This window comes from Heloderma suspectum, chromosome 15 (assembly GCF_057233095.1).
Source record: "Heloderma suspectum isolate Gila_16-S chromosome 15, 16-S_ref, whole genome shotgun sequence".
Classification (NCBI taxonomy): Eukaryota; Metazoa; Chordata; class Lepidosauria; order Squamata; family Helodermatidae; genus Heloderma; species Heloderma suspectum.
In genome coordinates, this window is record NC_139472.1 from 5,268,088 (window position 1) to 5,289,678 (window position 21,591).

The following is a 21,591-nucleotide window of genomic DNA, read 5'->3' on the forward strand; positions in this document are numbered from 1 at the left end:
TGGGCAAAAGGGAACGGATGCCACGGGGGGGGGGGGGGAGAAGCAAAGGCATCAGGGATGTAAGAGAAGGAGGTGGCCTGGAGAAATCTTTTGGCTCTGTCCCATACCTAAAGGAGCCATGAACATCTAGGGAACATCAGCTTGTCCCTGATATTCATGCTCCATCACCTCCTTCCCAGGACCAACCCCAAAATGGATGACACCTCCCCAGAGGAGGAGAATCCTGTCACTTGCATAAACCTCTGTGCTTCAAGCCGTACTGAACCCTGTACAATAAGGCTGATTGCAGCCCTGCTACCACCACCACCATCCAAGAGCACCACCACTACATGGGAAGATGGCCCGTGTAAGGAGGCACAGATTCAGGAGTCCCAATGCCCCCTGACTGGTTCTACCCACCACCCAGCTCCTCCAAGAATATCCCCAGGAACAGAGATGGCAGTGGTTCTGAACAGACCCTCCAAACCAAAGGCCTGGTGTCCCTGGGGCAGCACAAAGCCCACAGTCTTCAAGCCCTTCTTAGAAGGCAGACTCGACATGTGCTACAGAGCAGGGCCATATGGACCACCAGGGAGTGGCAGGACAAGCTATACTCAGTTGGTGCCCAGCAATTGCTGATGCAACACCTTCTCTTGTTCCACTCTCACAATGGCTCCCTTGCTGGACAGCTCCCAGCTCTCTTGTACTGCACCCCTTGGTTCCTGGCCTACTGGACAGCGCACTGGCTGAGCCCACAGCAGCGATGGCAGCTATGGGACACTGGTGGACCGTGACTGACTGAGGAAAAGGAAGATGGTGGAATACCAGTTCCTGGGGAAGAACAGTGGGATAGGGCTATAGCCTTTGGGTCCGGCTTTGCAACTTCTCACAGGCATCTGATCAGTCACTGCAGGAAACAGGATGCTGCACTAGACAAGGGCTCTCTTTAACTTTGTTCCTCTCAACCTCTCTTCCTGACAGTAGACTGTGGACCATGAGCCAACAAAGCCACTCACCTGAGCTCCACAAAGCCATTCACCAGCGCCAGGGAGATGAAGTCCTTGCCACGATTCTGCCCGTTGTACAAGAGAAGCCCGCTGAGATCAGAGGCCCGGAATTCCATGGCGATGCGCACGGTGTGGTAGGCCTTCATCATTTTGAACGCCAGGTAGGACTTCCCTCCGAAACTGGGGATGAAGTATCTGATTGCTGTCAAGAGCAGGCAGAGATGGAAGAGTTCAAAATGTGAACATACATACATACATTTGTTTGTTTTAAAAAATGAGTAGCATTGTGGGTTTGGGAAAAGTCAGAGGAGGAAACACCAGCACGAAACTCAGGTATGTATATATCTGCCTTCCCGGTTCAAGCAAGAAGTTTTGCAATATAATTGGTAAAGTGGCCTACAAAGCTACAACAGAAGCCCTTTAGTTGGCTTTGTCATACTGGATCATAAAACATTTTCATAATGGGGGCCTGTTCTCTACAAAACTCAGGTGTGAGGCTCGGCCCTGTTCCTTCCCATTGGCTTTTGTTTGCTTTCTCATTTGAAAATTAGCAGTGCCAGCTCCAGGTTTTTGATGGCCCTTGGGCAAGACAGCCTCCATGGGCCCCTCTTCCTCACGGGGTCTACCTGCTCACTAGCACTGTCATCAGCTGTTTCTTTCTCATCATGGCCACCACTTGCTTCATTGATGAGCAGATAGCCAGAGAGCAAGGAGGCCATGGCATCTCCTGCTCCTCCTTCTCACCACCACCCTTGTCTGGGCCACAGTGAGAGGCAGGTGAACAAGCAGGCTGCAATGGAGGAGAGGAGAAATGAGGCCAGGAGACTCTTGTCAGTGGGCCCCTACTGGGGTGTGGGCCCTTGGGAGATGTCCCACCATGCCTACCCTTCACGCTGCCCTTGATTGCTGCCACTTGCTTGCTTGACAGGCAGAGAGCCCAGGAGCAAGGAGGCCATGAAATCTCCTGCTCCTCCATCTCACCGCCACCGTTGTCTGGGCCAGAGTGAGAGGCAGGGGAACAAGCAGGTTGCAATGGGGAAGAGGAGGAGCAACTCCAGGGGGCTCTTGTCAGTGGGCCACGATGGGCTGTGGGACCTTGGCAGGTGCCCAACCATACCTACCCTTGATGCTGGCCCTGAAAACTGGCATCACACCTATTGACATAATCAGGTGCTGCAGCTAGCCATATTGTATGGGCAATTTTAAATGGGCTCCACTGTGCTTGTCCTCAAACAAAGGTGATTAACCTGTAGTGGCCCTCGCTTACATTTTTCACAAACTGCTCCCCCCTTTCCAGCTGGACAGCTGCAGGTGAAGTCCCGTCCGTCATCCTCGCATGTGCCGCCGTGCAGGCAAGGGTGAGACTCACAGGGCCGTGCCGGTTTCTTGGTGACCGGGGGCAGATGCGGTGGCTTCTTCCTGGCAGTGGTGGCTGGCACGGAGGTGGCGGGCCTCTTGGTGGTGACGGCCCCGGATGTCTTGCCGTCGGGTCTCCCTGGGTACAGCGCCCGGGGGATGGCAGTGGTGGTGAATCGGTGGGTCGTGGCAGCAGCTGGTGCCATGGTGGTGGCTGTTGTGGTGGTGGTCGTGGTGGTGAAGAGTTGAGGAATCCAGTCTGGAAAATGCCCAAAAGGGAGAGAACAGTTTTTGGGTGCCAAAACCAGAGGCAACACGAGCTTTGGGAGAGTCTTGGGCAGTTGGCTTTCTGGGGGCTTGGGGGGTCTCATTCCTTGCCTGGCAGCTGCGGTGGTTCCTCTGCACCTGGCCCCATTGGCAAAAGAATGTCACAGCAGCCCAGCAGCAAGCTCCACATTTTAAAAGAAGGGGCTGTCTTTACGTCCCTCCTGTGCCCTCATTGGCCATGTCCCCTCAAAGGCACTGTCCGACTGGTTCAGATTAGGGATGTCAGAGGAATCCATGGGGGGGGGCCCTCAACAAGCTTTTGTTGGCTTGGCCCCTGGACTTTCTTCCATTTTCTGATAAGTGGCCCGACCCGGATGGCGGGGAGTCAAGCCAGTTAGCAGATTTTCCGTATTTTTCCATTTGTACAGATTACGCAAATGCGCACACATTTCAGTTGCAATTTTGCAAATTTTGTGGCTCTGACAAAAAGAAAAAAGCTGCAAAAAGTCCCTGGAGTTTGGGGAAAACCCACAGCTCGGCACGTGAATGTAAGCCAAGTCAGGCAGGCAGCGGAAATCCGTCAAGCCCCCAAAGGGACAGATTTCCCACTGACAGACATCCCTACTTTGCATCGCTGTGGCTCAATCATGAAGGCAGGGTGGGGAGGTCTGTTGAAATTGTGCACCGCGGAGCCTACAGTCTCCCTGGCCAGCTGGCACAGTGCTTCCTTTTGCCACCAGGGCCAGGCTAGGAGCCAGAAGGAGGGAGAAGCTAGAGGTGCTGCCACCAGGGAGTTGTCTGGGAGCCTTCCCCGACTGCGGACCCCCAGATCTGCACCTCGTAATCCAGCCCTGATGGGGCCTGTACTGATCTAGGGTTCTGGTTCTGTCAGGTCCCAGTCAAAGTAGATTCTTATGATTGCCAAGATGAAACGAAGCCACTTGTACAAAAGGATGACAGTTCATTGACAGAAAATAGGTGCAGAATGTACATGCAAAGAAAGCTCACACCTCTTCCATGCTAATGAAGCTGTCACAGCGTGGTGTCCATCAGATTCCCCACGACAGACAGAAGTCGCCCCTTGAGCCACAAGTTTCTTCAAGCTGGCTGTGTCCCCATTGTCCCTTGAAGCGAGACCAAAGCACACAGCCTGCGGATTGGATCTTATAAGCTTTTCTGCTAGATGCCCACCTTTCTGGCAGGCACCTCCGGTCTCCCCTCTCAGAAGAAGCAGGGGGGCTCCCCGCCGAAGGTGCCTGAAGCATCCCAGCTTGGGAAACTAATTGCCTCTCTCTTTTAAGAGGCAATTCCAGCTGTTGGGAGGGGAGAGTCTCCCAGCTCCCCCATGAGAACCAAGGCAGCCCACTCATATCTCTTTAACTGGGCAAAGGCAAAGGCCTAGCAGTGTCCAAAAATTGACATCTGGAGCTGTACTCACTTGGAACCAGTTAAGGCCTGGTGTGACATTGCTTAACCATGAATCTGCTGGTTAAGCCAAATCACACAGGTCCACTATCAGCACATAAGAACTCTGTGAAGTTCACTTTTGCATTCACTAACCAACTCACTACAGCACCGGTGGCTGAAATGCAACTGTGGAACTCCCTGCTCCAAGAAACTCAACCATGTGTTGCCAGCTCCAGGATTCTGGAGATCTTCCAGAAAGGTAACACCAAGGGGAGACCTTTAACCTGGGAGAGGCAAAGCACATGAACCCTGTCACGCTGCCTTTGAACTTTGGGGATGCTCCATGCGGCAGCATTGCTGTTGGGGCACTGAGTCATCTGCCAATCCTGCCACCATCTGGGGCTGCTCCACATCTGGGCCTGTGTACCAAGGCTCAAAAATGCACTTCTAAAATGTGTGGCCATCATCACATTCGAAACCTGCGAGCACCCAGCCCGGGTGGCAGACTTTTCCCATTACGCACCGAGCATGCTTGTGAATTAAGCCAACCGTCAGTCATAATGGGAGAAGTGTCCCTCCGTGTCTTTGGGGCTGGCCTCAGCCCTGGCCTCAGCGGAGGAACAAAAGTGCAGGGAGGCTCATGCTAATTAACTGCGATGTGGTGCGATTCTTCCATCTTTCCCCAAAGAGATGAAGGAGGTTTCTGAGATGGGAGAAAGTGGTTCCTCCCAAAGGAGTTGGGAGGAATCTGTGTAGCTCGCACCTCAATAGGATGGGAAACTTGCAGTGCTTCAAACGAGAGTGGCATTGCCTCTTCAAGATAAAAATGCCCTCTAAAAATCCTAGCTTTGGAGGAGGAGAAGGAGGGGACAATACACCAATGGGAGCTTTTTGATGGGCTCACGACCTGAGTGGAGTCAGGGTGAGACCTCTCTTGAAGGGGAAAAAGTACAGCCGAGGCAGAGAGAGCAGGGACAGAAGAGGAACTGGGTAGAGGTGGATAAGAGGGGAGAGAAACACACCAAAGTCCATGAATTTGATGTTGTCCTGCTGTGGCCTTTTCACCAGGATGGTCTTTTTCTTGGAGGCCTTGATCTGCTTCAGAAGGGCTCTCTGGATGTCGCCAGCTGCGTAGGAGGTGGCTGCATGCAACCAGGAAAAGAAGGAAGGGTGAGAATAGCCCTGGAACCGTTTTTCCCCTTTTCGTGCCGTCCCTGAAAACCAGTTCCTTTCATCCCACGCCCCACGCTTCTGCGGAAAAGAGATCTTACTGCCAGCATGTGCTCTGTTCCAGCCACAGATCTCTCCCCGACCCAGCCACCCCCGCCATGCCTGCTGCGTTTTGCCGAGCAAAAGGCACATCTGAAGCAGAGGTTTTTCATTTTGTTTATTTTTGAAGAAAAGAGTCAGGTGGCTTTGTGCCCTCTCGCTTCCGAAGCAAACCCTTTCCCAACTCTGGGCCTCTCTCTCTGTCTAGTGAAATACAGGGCTGTGTGCGGACCCTGCATCATCACCATCACCATCAGTATTATTATTGTTGTTGTTGTTGCTGTTATTATTATTTTAAAAGGCACTTTTATGTCCCTGTTCCCCTGCAGCTGCCCCCACAAAAAACTCACTTGTGTGACCTGTAATAAATGACATACATTTATCTCATCTGGTGTCTGAGATTTTGTCAGGTGTTACTCATGCAAATTCAAGCTTATCTTCCCAAACTTCAGGCCTGAGAAAAGTGGTGTTGAAGCTCTTTCAGCCTGAGAGCCAAATTGAATTTCAGAGAAGCTCGGGGGGGGGGGGGCACCTTCCGGGGGGGGGGGGGCTGGAGGAAAAAGGGTTCGGGCCAAAAGCTAAAAAACTAGTATGTTGCAGTTTAAAACTCTTAACTGCCCGTCACTAAGCCTTAGCAGAGGCAATTCAACCTTTTAGAATGGGGGAAAATGCACAAAGGCCAGGAAGCCATCAATTACTCATCAGAGGAAAGAGTGTGGGGCAAGGGAAGGGGGCATGGACCTCTGGGGAACCTCAGAGGGCCGGCTTCGGCCCACAGGTCTAAGGTTTAACACCCTTGCCTTAGAAGAGTGCTCTTTCTCTTTAAAAAGTGGACATTGCTCCTCACAGCGCCAGGTGAAGACCTTTTCATTCTTCCAGTATTTTTGCATTTTAAGCTTCCTAGTCTTTTAGCTTTGGTGTTTTAAATCTGTATTTTAAATACAGCTGTGTGCAAATGGCCTCCTGAAATTCTCCACTTTACTTGCAGGCAGAGAAATTTCACCAAATTTCTCCAGCGGGAGGAGTAATTCTCGCATCCACCACAATGCAGGTGGGGGCGGTGTGGTGTCCAGCTCCAGGGATGAGGTGGAGTTAGTGCTCTGCCAAAATCTGTCCTCCAATTTTCTGAAAGTTTTCTCCCTCCATGAAAGAGGCTTCCATTGTTCTGCCTCATTCAGGATGTTTTATAATGTGTTTTTGTGGTGTTTTTGAGCTTACTTAATCCCAGCCAGCCTCCCAGTAGGGATGGGGGAGAATTTCTCCCCGAAACTTCGGGGGGCTGAGTGCCAACGTATTCGGCCCCCCGAAGTAGTTTCGGGGAGAAATTCTCCGCCCCCCGCCCCCCCCCGGGATGGGACTTACCTTTCCCGAATGTCCCTCCCGGCGGCGGGTCCCGGCGGCGGTTTGGCAGGTCTTCATCAGGGGCGGGGGCGGCAGCCGGTCTTTCGACCGGCCGCCGCCGCCGCCATTCCAATAAAAGTAAAAAAAAAACAAACGCCCCCGTGATAGGCTACGTGACGATTAACGTAGCCTATCACGGCTGACTTTGCAGATCTAGCCATGATAGGCTACGTAAATCGTCACGTAGCCTATCACGGGGGCGTTTTTTTGTTTTTGTTTTTTACTTTTTATTTCGCGGCCGGGCGAGGCGAGGCGCCTCCTCCCCGGCCTGAATTTCGGCCGGGCGAGGCAGGAAGCCTCCCCCCCCCCGGCCTGAACTTCGGGGGGAGCAGCGAAACGCCTCCCCCCCACCGCGAAGCAAGCTGCGAGACCAGGTAAGTGGCTTTCGTGCACCCCTACCTCCCAGGCTGCCTGCATGTCCCGAACTGAAAAAGCCCTATGAGAGGAATTACCTCATGGTGCCTTAAACTGGCTTTAATTGAAGCGTAGGAAGCTCAGGAGGCAACAGGTGGCCAGAGAGATGACCGTACAATGAAAAACAGGACCTTGTGCTCACTCCTCGGCCACCTCCTAAGTAAGGTAAGCCCAAGAAACCCAAACCCAACCCATGAGAACTTCTCCAAAATTTCTTCACCATTTAATTTCTTTTTGAAAGCAATTTCTCTTCTATCGAATTGAATGAGAATGGTAAAAAAAAAAAAAATGTGGGAGAAATTTTCAGCACAGCACTAATTTTAAATCTCTGCATTGCTGCTAGGTTTTACTCTGGGTGTACTGTTATATTGTGGTTTAAGCTTTTATATTATATATTGTTTTATGCTGCGCTTTGTGGTTTTAATTTTTGTGAACTGCCCAGAGTGCTTCAGCTATTGGACAGTACAGAAATCAAATAAATAAATGCATAATTGCAACATTCAGGGAGTTGAATTCAGTGCCAAATTCCACATTCTGTGGGTTATCTGCACTTCTGCAGAATTGAGGTTCACACATCCCTGGCTAAATATCCCCAAGATCAGAGGGAGCTTGGGCCGATGCAAGCAGCCTAACAGAACTGGGGTGAAAGGACGACGCTCACCTGGGTCGAAATGGGACTCTACGATGACACGGACTGCACTGCTCTGGCCCAGGTCTCGCACCCGGATGCTCTTGAAATCCTTCTTGACATCAGAGTTACGGAAAAGTTCATCCAGCTAAAGATCAGGCAGGCGTGGCAGGAAGAGCAAGAGAGAAGGAAAGCAAAAGGATTTGGAGAAGAGCTCTTGTGGTAGATTCGTATTTTCCTGTGTAGGCAGGACTGAGAGAATCCAATCCAAAAGCAGACTAACATACACTATGTCTGCATTTTAGTAATAAAAAAATAGTGCATCCTACCCTACAGGGTTAGTGTAAGGATTATAGACTTAGGGCCCAACCCTATGCATGTTAAGACAGAAAAAAGTCCTACAGCTCCCAGTATTCCCCAGCCAGCCAAGAAGGGCTTTGAACTCTCTAGTTCCAATGTTCACACTGTGAGTGCTGTTGCTTATGCAGTCAAAATGGCACCACTCCACGCATCAGCAGGCTTGGGGGAACTTCAAGGTTTGTAGAAGTACGTAACAGTTTTTGGAGAAAACCCAAACCGGGGGGGGGGGGGGGTCAAAACAACAGAAAGTGGACTGAGCAAGTGCAGTGACCACAGAATGCTGATTGACTGTTGGAAGTATGGAAAATTGGATGGCAAGGGCGGGGGGAGAGGCGGAAAGGAATAGCCTGGAATTCTCAGCAGAAGCCTTCTATACTGCAGCAATTTGTTGCAGGCACCATTTGTTGCGGTAGTCAGTGAGAGATGGTAGCTCCAATTTTGGTGGGGCTGTGATTGCATTCTGGGTTTCACTCAGAACCAGCCAGAACTCTAAAGGAGCTATCCAAGGTACTGAGCTGTGCCCTCAAAATAGGTTCAGCACCTTGGATAGCTCCTTTAAAGTATAGAAATGCTTATTAAGGCATGGCTTACAACTGGTCTTCTTATCATGACCAATTCTCTGCCCTCTTAGGCAATCCAGCCACTGTTTAAGAACATCAGAAGAGCCCTGCTAGATCAGACCAAGGGTCCATCTAGTCCAGCATTCTGTTCATCCAGCTGCCAACCAGCTGCCCACAGAAATCCTCAAGCAGGACATGAGTGCAACAGCACTATACCGCCCATGTTCCCCAGCAACTCGTGTACCTAGGCAAACTGCCTCTGATCCTGGAGGTAGCATAGAGCCATCAGGGCTAGTAGCCACTGATAGCCTTCTCCGCCAGGAATTTGTCCAATCCCCCCTTCAAGCCATCCACATTGGTGGCCATCACTACATCTTGTTGTTTTACGAATCAGGAAAGTTTGCTCTCCACAAGCTGTAGTCAGGGAGAGGTTCCTCTTTCAGACTTCCTGCCCCAACACTTCCTGTTCCCTTTTCCTAACTGTTCCCAACTTCCCTTTGAGATCCCAAGTCTCTGCTTAGTTCCATTATTCATGGTACTGGTGCCAGGGCCCACGTTTAAGGCGTCCTTGGCTCCTGGGCACCCAGCTCTTTGCCCGCTCTGCTCACCGCACTTTCAATGCTCCTGGCGGTCTCCCCAAAGAGCTCCGATTTGGGGTCAGCCATCTCTGGTGTGTAAAAGAGTTCCTGGCCTTCCACCTCTTCCAAGATGAGGACTCCCTGGAACACTTTGGTTGCTGTGGGGGAAAGGGGAAGGCCAGAGGGGAGACAAGTCCAAGAGGAAATGGTTTTGTTAACTCAACAGAGAAGTGGGGAGTTGGGGGGAGCAATAGAAACATTTTTAAAAAATTACATTTTCACAGCCAAACAGTCGGAAAGAGTGTTCAGTCCCTTGGCGGGGAGGAGAAGCGAGAAGATGGCAGTGTATGGGGCGTGCCAGAGTCTAGGGTTAGTCTGGATGGGTTGGGGGCAGTGCTATGGAGGGTTAGTATTTTGAAAATGCCAGGTCAATATGGCAAAGACCCCAGGTTTGTAGAATTGGCAGAGTTTACCATACAGCTTCCTCCAAGCTCCACCCTGGATGGTGGCCGTCCCGGAACGGCTGAGTAACAAGAGAAAGATGGTTAGCTAGAAGCAGGAAACACGCCATATACGAAGGTTTGGGGTGCTTGCATGCAATAACGGCGTCTGAGGACCCCCAAAGGGACAAAAAGAAAGTAAAGAGGAAGAGGAGGAGGTAGAAACTGATTACTTCTAGGGATGGACAAACACGTCATGTTCAAATGCACCAAGGTTCTCTGAATTCCTCCTCGAAGCTTGGTTCACCTCGGTCACATTCCTGAACACGAGTGTCTTTTTTCCCCCCCGATGGGGAAGAATTGAAAAAAATGCTCACTCAAAATGTGCATTTTTTCCCCTGTTCAGTAAAGTGTGAACAATGCACATTTTTTGAATGGGCTTGCAGGTTTGGAAGTGTGAAAATGTGTCCACATTCATTTCACATTCAGGGTTGTGAACGGGCTTATACAAATGTGTTGTGAGGAGAAATGAAATTCTTGTACATCACTAATTACTTTTCCCACATGGTTCTCCCTGAGAAACCACATGAACAAGGAGCAAAGAATTTTGGGAAGCTGTGGAAGTGAGCAGCTAGTCAGATATGGATACCAGGATAAGATTTAGTGGAAGCATCAAGGTACCACCATCAACTTTTATTTTTAATCTTTTATATATTCTTTCAATTCTGTAAACATGATAAATCATTTACCATGCCAGTATTTCATTAGACATTCCTCTAACACATTAAATAGCAAATACCTTTACCAGCAAAACAGAATTTAAGAACCTCGTACCCTTAGCAATCAAATATTAATCAATGGAGGAGAGAACAAAGACATAAAGGGCACCTAGTGAAAGTAATTCCATCATTTACCATCTTAAGTCTTTATCTGGAATTTCTCAGTTAAGTACACTCTTGATCCGGCTATATGATCTCCTCCTCCTATTTCTTTCCCAGTTTTGGAAACATGTATTGATAACTCTTCATTTCCCATTATCCTCCCATATGATGAATTATGTCAGTGTTAATATTAAGCACTCAATTATGGAACTACACTTATTTTCCCATGGTTTAATCAGTAATATTTTTTTGATTGAAAAGGAAGAGCCAGTGTGGTGTAGAGGTTGGAGTGTTGGAATGGGACTCAAGAGGCCTGGGTTTGAGTCCCCACTCAGCCATGAAGCTCAGTGGATGACTTTGGGCCAGCCACTGACTCTCAGCCCAACCTACCTCACAGGGTTGTTGTGAGGATAAAATGAGAGGACAATGTAAGCCACCTTGGGGTCCTTGCAAGAGGAAAAAAGGCAAGATAGGCCTTGTAATATTAAATAAATAATAAAATTGACCGACTGACTATTTTACAATATTACTTTAAATTTGCCTCTTTAAATAAGGGCGGGGCATGAAGGGAGAAAGCAAAATCAAGGGTACAAGTACAAGATGCACAGCAGGCACAAGAGGGGTTTGTTTGGGGGGCGTCTGTGTAACAACAATGGGATTGGAAGGAGGGGATTCTCTTAGGAAGAAACTGAGGTACATGGTAAAACAGGAGCAGATCTACCCTGAAGAGTTGTGGTGAGTAATGGCACTGAAAGGCTGCTGTGCTTTAGAAGGGGAATTGGAAAACATCTGTGTAAAGCTCTTTGGTGTGTCTGGCCATGGGGAAAATTGGGAAACACAACTGGGGAGATAAGAAATCTGGGTAAGATGCAGTGGAGGCTGGTGGCTCCGATGTCAGTGGGGTAGTGAATCCGCTCCAGCTTTCAGTTAAAACTCTAAAAGAGCTATCCAAGATCCTTTGCACCTTTATTTTGCACCTTGGATAGCTCCTTTGGAGTTCTGACTGGTTCTGACTGAATCCTGGATTCACTACCCCACTGACATCAAAGCCACCAGCCCCGACTGGTAAGAAGCTAACCCACAGGTAAGAGATGCGATTGCAGAAGTTCCCAGGTTGAGACTCTGCCTCAACTCGCCTTCCCCATGGCTGGCTTTGATGATCTCAAGGATCAGGGCTGGGAAAGTCTCTGGGGAGCCACTGGCAGTCAAAGTAGACCATATTGGGCTTTATGGATCAGAGGTCTGACTGGTACAAGACGAAGGGAAGGGAAGGGAATTTTACATCTGGGTCCTGGAGACACAAAGAGGTTGGCATGCTGTAGGTGAGAAGGGAAACTCAGGTGCAAGGAGGGCTGAGTGTAATATAACCCGCCAATCGAAAATGCGAACCACCCGCTCATCTAAGGCGATGCTTATACCAGGGATAGGTGACCCGGTGCTCTCCAGATGTTTGGGACGACAACTCCCATGATCCCAGACCATTGGCCATGCTGGCCGGGTTTTAGGAGACTTGCCATCCAAACATCTGGAAGGTGCACGGTTGCCTACTCCTGCTATACACTAGGGATGGGTGAACAAGCGATGTTTGAGATTGCTTGGATTCTCCAAACCTCGTCTCGCCACACGTCTCATGCTTGACTCCTGTTCGCAATCACTGCTTGCTTTGTGCTTACAGGAATCTTGCACGCATCGAGCAGCAATCCAATGGGCGATCTGTGCAGATCTCCCAAAATGTGCGCAAATTTCCTCCATAGACTAGAGCAGGGCTGATTCAGCCTACTGAGGAAATTTGCCTAAATCAGGACATATGTGCAAAGTATATTATTATTATTATTATTATTATTATTATTATTATTACTACTACTACTATTATCATTATTACTATTATCATTATTATTATTAATCAGACTGGGAATTGGGAATGAGACGAGCAAAACCGAAATTCTCATACATCCCTTCAGTACACACAATGAACGTACTGTTTAAACTAGCTGGAAACAGGTTTTGACAGACACAACTTGCCTCACAGAATGGTGAGAGCTATCGTTTCGTGAGGGAACTAGAGGCTCAGACGCTATTTACAGACTCATAGTTCCTTGGTGGAGAAGCATGACAGTTAAATGGGATTGAAATTATTATTATTATTATTATTATTATTATTATTATTATTAAACATTTCTATACCGCCCCACAGCGGAAACTCTCTATCCTGCCCCATAGCCAAAGTTAAAACATTATATACTATATAAAAAGTTTAAAAGCCATTTGCATGAAAGCACACAGACAATATACACAAACAACATATAACTAAAAACAATTTGGGATGCAGTTCAAGAGCTAGTCATACCAATAGAATGGTGGCCATAGACAGAGTATTGTTGCTTGGCAAATTTCACCAAAAAATATCTTTCTTCTTGAGATGTGTTTTCTCTTCTACAGTTCCCTGACTTCCTGGGCAGCTGGAAGAGCCCATCAGAGTTAAATGGGTGTTAAAATAGCGGAGATTTTGTTCCTGATGTAAGTTATGGACCAGCAAAGCACTTTGTACCCAAAGCAAGGAACAAGGTTTACCTGGGCAGTTGCTTCCCTCTGCATCGGCAGCAGCCGTCTTGCCATCCGAACAGCATCCCAAGGGGGTGTTGTAGCACGTGGCTCTCTCTATAGCGGGGGTGCCTGAGACCTTTGCTTCTTCTGTCTCCTGTTCCCCTGCATGGCGGCAGGAAGGAGAAGGCTGACATGCTGCAAACACTCAGGTTCAGAAGGTGTGAATGTGTTCACAGAAGAACTGAAACAAATTTTTCATACAGCCCTAGGCTAACCAGCCTAGCCCAAAGTGGCGGAGAGCTGCCAGAGACATGGCCTTCTCAGCTGTGGCACGCACATATATGCCCCAGGTTTCTACTTCATCTCCTCTGTAAAGATGCTTCCAGAACACTGGGCCAATGCAACCCCTTTGCATAGCTCCTAGGCTCTGGAAGGGACAGCCCCTGCATGCACCAGGAAGAACGAGCCTCAGCATGGCACCACAACTGTGACGCTCGCTTACCGGCAACGCTTGTGCCACTGCCTTCTTGGTCTCCACTGATGCCCATCTCTGGGTCCCCGCTGCCTTCTGCACTGCCCGATTCGATGTAAGCTGGCTGGGTGGTGACCGGGACACCCGGGGCAGTGGAGAGGGGTCGGATGCTGGTCTGGCGGATGCCGTGTGTAGTCCAGGCAGTAGTGGCCGGGTGTGGGGGGCTGGTTACCCGTTTCGTGGCTGGGTGGCTCTGGCGGGAGGCCTTGTCTTCAAAATGCTGGGAGCTGGCTGCCGTCTTGGCCTGCTCAGGTGCCTGGGCGGTGGTTCGTGGGGGTGGAGGGAGGAGGAGGGAGTCCAAGGGCCGTACGGTTGCAGGCGGAGTGGTGTGGCTGGTGTGCGTGATGGATTCTGGAGGAAAAGTAAAGAGAGGCAGTGATTAAGACAGGGATGCAGAACCTCAAGTCCGGGGGACTAATCCGGCCCCCCTAGGGTCCCAATCCAAGCCCTCCAGGGTTCCCAGATGGCCCTGCCCCTTGCCCAGGCCCCTCCCCCTCTCCCCATCATTTGGTGGTTTCCCAGCCTTTCCACGTTTTTCACCCCCACTCTAAAAGGTTGAAATCCTTCTCTTCAAGGTTAGTGAGTTCCTGGCAGTAAGAGATTTCAGCTGAAATATGCTGATATATTCAGCATTGTTGGCCCCACCCCTTTTGCTTTCGCCCCTCCCACCACTGGAATGCAGCCCCTGAGAACTTCTCCATGACAGAATCCATCCCTCGGGGTGAAAGATGTTCTGGACAATATAAAACAACATAAAACCAGGCCTTCGCGACATGAGGCTTATCAAAGTGAATGCAGCCCATAAGCCATGTATGGTGGCCCAGAAGGGCTTCAGTAAACCTCCTGGGTTTTGCTGTCTGCTGGGAGGCAGGCATCAGCTTGTAGTCTGCATGGAACATCAGAAACTGCCTTATACTGAGTCAGACCCTGGGTCCATCTAGCCCAATATTGTTGACAGTGACTGGCATCAACGGCTGTCCAGGGTTTCAGGCAGGATTCTTTCCTAGCCCTACCTGGAGATGCCAGGGATCAAAGCTGCAACTTTCTGCATGCACAGCATATGCACTAGCACTGAACTACATCCCTTTCCTCTTTTTCAGCACCTTGACTCACAAACAAAAAGCACACGTCTGTTGCAAGGAGGCAAGGGAGAAGGAATGAGAAAGAGCTGGTTAAATGGCAGAATTAGTTTGCAGTTTTCTCTTGGGTTTAAAGTGTTGCAGGTAAGGGGGGAGGGGGAGATTGGGTGGTGGAGTTCCATCCATCTGCGGAATGGTCATGTGGGCCTCATGTAAAGTATGATATATAAATAACCAGGACTAGCTTGATTGTGCATTGAAAAGAATTGAAAATGTTATGCACATTTTATATATGACGTAAACATAAATGTTACACACATTTCATATATAATGTAAATATAAATGTTACACACATTCTATATATAAATAACCAGGGCTAAGTTGATTGTGCACTGAAAATAATAAAAAATGTTTAGCACATTTTACTCAAATTCTGGAGAGTGAAAAGCTTAATTCCACAAGCTGGATAAATTAAGGAGAATGTGCGTGCTTTTTTCATTCTGGGTTTGAAATAGTAGGGAGGGAATAACACAGGGCTGCTGGAGTGTACACACACACACACACACACACACACACTCGCATGCACACGCGCGCGTGCACACACACAACCCATTGCAAATCTTGTTCAGCCACCTCTCTGGGCTTGCAGATTTGATTAGGCATGGATGACGTACTCGCAAGCACATCTTGGCAAAGATAAGGGATCTGGTGCGCAGCTTGGGGGCACTGTTAGACATGGCCCTATGGATGGACAGATGCTCAGGTATCTGCCGTGGCTCACAGCACCTTTAACTAGCTTCGCTGGGTATGCCAGCTCTGGCCTCTGTCCGGAAAGTCAGGCCCAGCTACAGTTATCCATGGTCTGATAACGCTCAGACTCAGTTGGGGCGAGGCACCTTATGTGGGGCTGCCTTGGAAGGGTCTAGGAACTGCAGTCAATTTAGAATGCAGCAGTAAGTCTGCTTATTATCAGTATTAGGGAATATATTCTGCCAGTCCTTAAAGGACTTTACTGGATTCCAATTTGTTTCCAGGCATGACTGAAAGTGCAGGCCCTGACCCCATGAAGCCCTAAAAAGCTTGGAACTTGCATTCTTGAAAGACTGTCTGCTCCCATAACAAATTGCCACATATTTAGATTAGGCTTGCAGAACCTCAGGTCTGGGGTCCCAATCTGGCTCTCTTAGGGTACCAATCCGACCCCTCCAGGGTTCCCTAAATGGCTCTAGCCCCACCCCCTTTCCCTCAATTTCTGATCATTCGGCGGTTTCTGGGCTTTTTTCAGTTTTCCCTCCATTCTAAAAGGTTGAAATGCCTCTCCAAAGGCTTAGTAAAACGGGCCGGAAGAGCTTTAAGCTAAAAAATGCTGGTATTTTGGGCTCTGCCTCTTTTGCCTTTGGCCTCACCCACCACTAGAAAGCAGCCCCCAAGGGCTTCTCTGAAATGGAATTTGGCCCTCAGGCTGAAAGAGGACCTGAACCCCTGACTTAGCCCTCTATCAGAGACCCTGCTCAGAATGCCCCTGCTTTCAGAAACATGGTGGGTGACAAAGACACAGCCCTCTCAGTAATGGCACCTCAACTGTGGAATTTCCTCCTTTGGCAGCCTTTAGGGGCCAAATTAAAAACCTGCTATTTATTTTATAATTCGTGAGTGCCTGATCGCTACAGCTTGGCTCCTTCCACCAGTGGGAGGGAAAAGCTTTGCATCATGTCAGAACCCAACTCTTGGCTTGTCCCTCCCAAATGAGCCACAAATCATAAATCACCTCCAAACCCTGGCTTCAGACTCTGGGTTGTCAGGGGAGCGACAAACCAGGAGTCCCAATTTGGACATAACACAAAGCATTTTCCTCCTGGTGAGTTCCTAGTTACTGAAGCTGATCCTGCTGGTGGGAGGAGCCAAGCAGGAGAGACCGAGCAGCGTTCACCAGCATGCTTACTTGGGAACAACAGGCTAAGATCCTCCTGAATTCTGGCCTATAATTTTGCATGAACGTGGCCATTTTAAATTTCTGGTGTATGCTGCTGCTGCTTCTCCTTCTTCTGCTTCTTTCTATGCCGCCTTTCCAAGGTAAAACCATGCTCAAGGTGGCGCACAGCAATTAGCGGCAGGGGCGGGTGTGTGTGTGTGAATACATTAAAAAAAACACAACATTTTCAGAAACATCACTAACCATTACAAATTAAAAGAAAATTTAAAATATCAAACCAAACAGCTACGCGGCTCACATTAATATATACACACGAAGATGAAGCAATCCACTGAAGCAGAACAATGGCTGCTGTTTGGTGTTGTCAGTTTTAGCTTTTTGCTGCTGCAGCCACTGCTCCTTCTGTTGAGTTCATTCGTTTTACAAAGGGAGGGTGTGGCGAGGGAGAGTGGGCGGTGTGCATGAACAACAGGGATTACTTATTAGATGCAACTCCTACAAAGCTTTATAAAAATAAAGGGTTTTTTTTAAAAAAAATGCCTGTGAAATGAATTGTCATTTTGTGTGTGTTTCTAGCAGAAGAACAGGGAGAGGGGAAAAAGTAGTTTGTGAGCCACAGATTTCCAAAGCACTTTTGGAATTTGAGAAACCCCCTGCCTCCCCATGTCCTTGCAAATTTTGATTCCAGTTCAAGTTAGTACATCAGATTGGCTTGCGTATCACATGCCAAGATCAATACCAACTCATCAGGAATCAAGGCTCAGAAGAGTATACATTTGCTCACTTCTGTTTCAGAACAAACCTGATATCTCACTATCAACAATTACAGGGTCAAAACCTGAAGGCTTGTCGCCAAAGTTGGAACCCCCGGATGCCTACACACAAGTTCCTTCCCTCCTCCTGCTGATATCAAAGACCAACTCACACTTTGAAACTCAAACAGCAAGACTCAGCATTTGGAGTTTACAAATGAGATAGGCCTTTTCCAAAGAAGATGGCCCGCTCAAGGAGGCCCCAGGTTTGGAGTCATCAATGGATCCTGACTGGTCTCACCCCAGGGATGTTGGACAAATCCATCTGGGGGTGGAGTTCGCTGAGCTTTCAGCAGCTCAAAACTTTGGCTCACCTCCCCGCAAGCTGGCCTGACTTGATCGCATCGAGTTGGGCCAGCTCACAGACTTTCCTTTTTTCTTGTAAATAGAGACTTGCCAAATTGCAAGCACAATCTGGGTAATTTGGGCAAACTGCAGCTGTAATTTACACAAATTGCAAACACAATCTGGGTAATCTGTGCAAATTATGGCAGAAATTTGTGCAAATTACATGGAATATGACCAAAGTGTGCACAAATTATGGCTGAACTGTGTGAAAATTACAACCACAATTTGCATATGCTGCTATATATAGGGGCAGGAGAACAGAGAAAAGTTCTTGGATTTGGGGGAAAAGCCCAAGCGGGAGGGGGGGGGGCTGATGAGCCCCAAGGACTGGCTTTCTCTGCAATGGACATCCCTGTCTTACCCTCCCACTCTTGACCTGCCAAGGTCAGCCCCAGGCCTCCAACAGCAGAGGCAACAGCATGTCTGAGCGGAAGGCCAGAATCGGAAGCACACAGCCCATCTGGCAGCAAGAGGTCAGCTATCCCTGAGCCGTACTTGTGAGAAGGAGGTGTGTTTGGGATCAGGGCCCTGACGGCAGGCCAGGGAGGGGTGCGGCAGCAGTGTCTGCAATAAAACTGTTGTTGGGACCTAGCCACTGCTGAAGCAAAACCTTCCCCTGCTGTGCTCCCCTGTGACTTCTTGCTGGACAGCTCCTTCGCTAGCCCCATAACTCAGTTCCTGACCTGCTGGACAGCTCCTCGGCCTATCTGGTAAGGCAGAATTTTGAGCCACACAGCATGGGTGGGACAAGGGAGGTACTAGCAAGTGTTTCGGTCCTCCCTTGGTCCTGCTGCTCCACTCCTCCCTTATTTTTCCTGCCCCTCTTCGCCTGCCTTGACACCAGAACAACAATCACAGTATTGACCCACTACAGGGGTGGGGAATCTCTTTCAGCCCCAGGGCAGAATTCAATTTCAGAGAAGCTCTTGAGGGCTGCATTCCAGTGCTGGGCAGGGCTGCAAGCAGAGGGGGCATGGCCAAAGACAAAGGGGCGTGGCCAGAATACCAGGAAACCAGCCTACTTTAGCTTAAAGCTGTTACTGCCAGTAACTAAGCTGCACAAAAGGAGGGGAGCTGCCATATGATCGGTGATCGGGGAAATCGGGTGGAGCTTGGGGAGGGGCGTGGCCATCTGGGAAAGCCCAGACAGTCAACTTGGCATCCCAGGCAGTGAGGGGGGAAACTGGAAAATCTGGAAACCCACCAAAAGATCGGTGGTAAGGAGAAAGGGCCGTGACTGGGGAAGGGTGTGTGGCAACAGGGAGGATGGCTGGAGGGCCAGACTTGGCCCACAGGGCAAGGTTCCTCATCCCTGACTTAGGGTTTTGAGCGGCTGTCTTGCCTACTCCAGGAAATGCTGCTTCTCATCAGTAGTCAGTCAGTAGTTAAGACTGCTGCATGCCACGAGCAAGCCCCTGAGCTCTTCCTTGGCTGTGCAATCGATGGCGCAAGATGGCTGACACGGCACGGGCGGACTCACCTTGGCACTGGCCGAAATGCTTCACCTCTATGACCTGCCCTTGTCGGCAAGCGATGGTCCTCAGCTGGCACTTGTCGCCGTAGGTCACTCCGTCAGAGCCGCAGACCTAGGATGTGGGTGGAATGTGTGTGTGAGAGAGAAACAGGGAATGGTGGTACATCAGGTAGAAAAGGAATTGGGTCATGCCTCTATCAACGCAGCTGAGACACAGCAAAGCCCAGCGGGGTTCTCGGGGGGGGGGGGGAATGGCAGCTACTAACAGGAGAAGGGAGAGGGAAAACCAAGAGGGGAGATGTCATAAGACCCCAGCTTCAGAGCCCATCTGAGCTGCAGATACGCTGGTGGCTTTGGCTAAAGCACTGTCTCTCATGCTCAGCTGTCTCCCCATCTGTAAAATGGGAACAGCAAAGACTAGGGTTGTTGTGAAGAAGAGAAAGATTGCTAACATGTTTAGCCCATAGAAAATACTAATACTAAATAAGTAAAAAATAACAGAACAAGGAAAGAATGTAAGGGTACCTGGGCAAGTCACCCCATGCAACATACTTGCAAATCCCTTTGTGGGATTCCCACCTCTCAAGCTTTAGGAGATGTGCCATCTCCAAGCTACTATGCCAGACCTGCCACATGCTCTACACCAAGGGAGAGGAACGTCTGGCCCTCAGGCCTAACGTGGCCCACGCAGCCTTCATAGATTCCTCGACCCCCACTCCCTGAAGGAATCCCCACTGTGAGCTCCAATCTGCAGCTGCACACTGAATCCTCCTTTCCAATTTGACCCCTTCTTTGCAGGTTCTTCTGCATACCTTGCTCATGTTGGCCTCCGTGCAGAGCAGAGAGGGGCACTCGCAGTGGGCAAAGCCGCTGACTTCCACGCACGACGCCCCGAACTCACACACCATTTCGGCGCAGGATGAGGGCGCCGATGGGTCTGAGGAGGACATTATTTATTTATCTATCAATCTATCTATCTATCGATCGATCGATCGATCGTATGGCACATTTACATCGCATTACAATAAAAACATAGAGCATAAATATGAAATGTAAAATATAAAATATAGACAGGAATATTACAAACGTATGTCTAGGTTACAGATATAATTTTTTACTTCTGTTGTCCCAGCCAGGAAATCAGCAAAGTCTCCGTTGTAGGCTCGATTTTGACACTCTGTCACTATATGTTGGATAGTTTGTTTTCCAGCCCCACAATCACAATTTGATTATGTTGTTTTGCCGCATTTATAAAGGGCATCTGCATATCTACCATGACCCATGCGAATTCAGTTCAAGGTTGTCCATATCACATGGGGCTGGTCAAATCCAGGTGGTTTTCCCAAGATGCGGGGCAAGCTTCAGCATTGTGGTGGGCAATTTCCTAGCCAATGTTGTTTCCATGTGTTGTGGATATTGAGGAGGACAGAATGAATACAATGTTGGCCTGGTGTTACACTTAACTTTCAACTTTCCCCGCCATTGGTGGGTCCTCCTCTGTGGCCGGCGGGGAGGCTATTACGGTGTTGTATATAATGCAACCATCTTGGGGTTCTCCTCCCATGGAGGAAGACACTCCCCTCCCCTCATGACCCCCCTTACCTTTCTCACAGCCAGACATCCCCATTTTGCTGCCGTCAGGGCACTGGTTGCATTTCATGCCGGTGATGCCCGTTTTACAGGAACATAAGCCAGTCATCTGCTCGCAGTCGTCACGCACCGAACCCACGGGGTCACAGTGGCAAGCTTCGCAGGAAAGCAACAGATTGGGAAGGAAGACACAGAGTTTACAACACTGAAGCACTTCCCTCCTTTCAGAGCCTCACAAACTTGGAAGGTACCTCAAAGATCATCTAGTCCAGCCCCCTGCCCATACAGGAAATCAACTCCTACACTGTCACTGATTGGGGACCATTCAGCCCCTTCTTTAAAACCTCTAAAGGAAAGGGCCATGGCTCAGTTGTAGAACACTTGCTTTGCATGTGGAAAGCCACAGGTTCACTCTCCAGCTTCTCCAGGTAGGGCTGGAAAAACTCCTGCCTGAATCGCTAGATAGCCATTGCTGCCAGTCAGTGTTGACAATAATGGGGTTGATGGACAAAAAGTCTGACTCAGTATAAGGCAGCTTCCTCTGTTCTTATGTAGATGAAACTTGGATCTGATCCAGCATTCTTGCCAGAATGGAATAACCTACTTGAATATATACTGGACAATGATGCTTCTTTCTCAGAGATCCTGGGTGGTAAATACAGACAGTAGTGTGTGTGTGGTCCATATTTAATAATCCCATATCTATCCCTAATGGGGCTCCCACGAGGAATA

At 49.2% G+C, this 21,591-nt stretch overlaps 1 protein-coding gene across 1 annotated transcript in view; it reads right to left on the bottom strand.

The window, feature by feature from the left end:
* The window catches only part of AGRN (agrin), a 306,032-nt gene that overhangs the window by 36,957 nt on the left and 247,484 nt on the right, over window positions 1-21,591 (bottom strand). The window contains exons 15-24 of the mRNA XM_084822037.1: window positions 20,872-21,015; window positions 20,082-20,206; window positions 19,276-19,381; window positions 13,594-13,974; window positions 13,119-13,253; window positions 9,257-9,384; window positions 7,762-7,876; window positions 5,039-5,158; window positions 2,254-2,601; window positions 996-1,188 (exon numbers count right to left, since the gene is read on the bottom strand). Of these exons, the coding sequence (XP_084678163.1) occupies window positions 996-1,188; window positions 2,254-2,601; window positions 5,039-5,158; window positions 7,762-7,876; window positions 9,257-9,384; window positions 13,119-13,253; window positions 13,594-13,974; window positions 19,276-19,381; window positions 20,082-20,206; window positions 20,872-21,015 (1,795 nt within the window). The remainder of the gene's footprint in view (window positions 1-995; window positions 1,189-2,253; window positions 2,602-5,038; window positions 5,159-7,761; window positions 7,877-9,256; window positions 9,385-13,118; window positions 13,254-13,593; window positions 13,975-19,275; window positions 19,382-20,081; window positions 20,207-20,871; window positions 21,016-21,591) is intronic.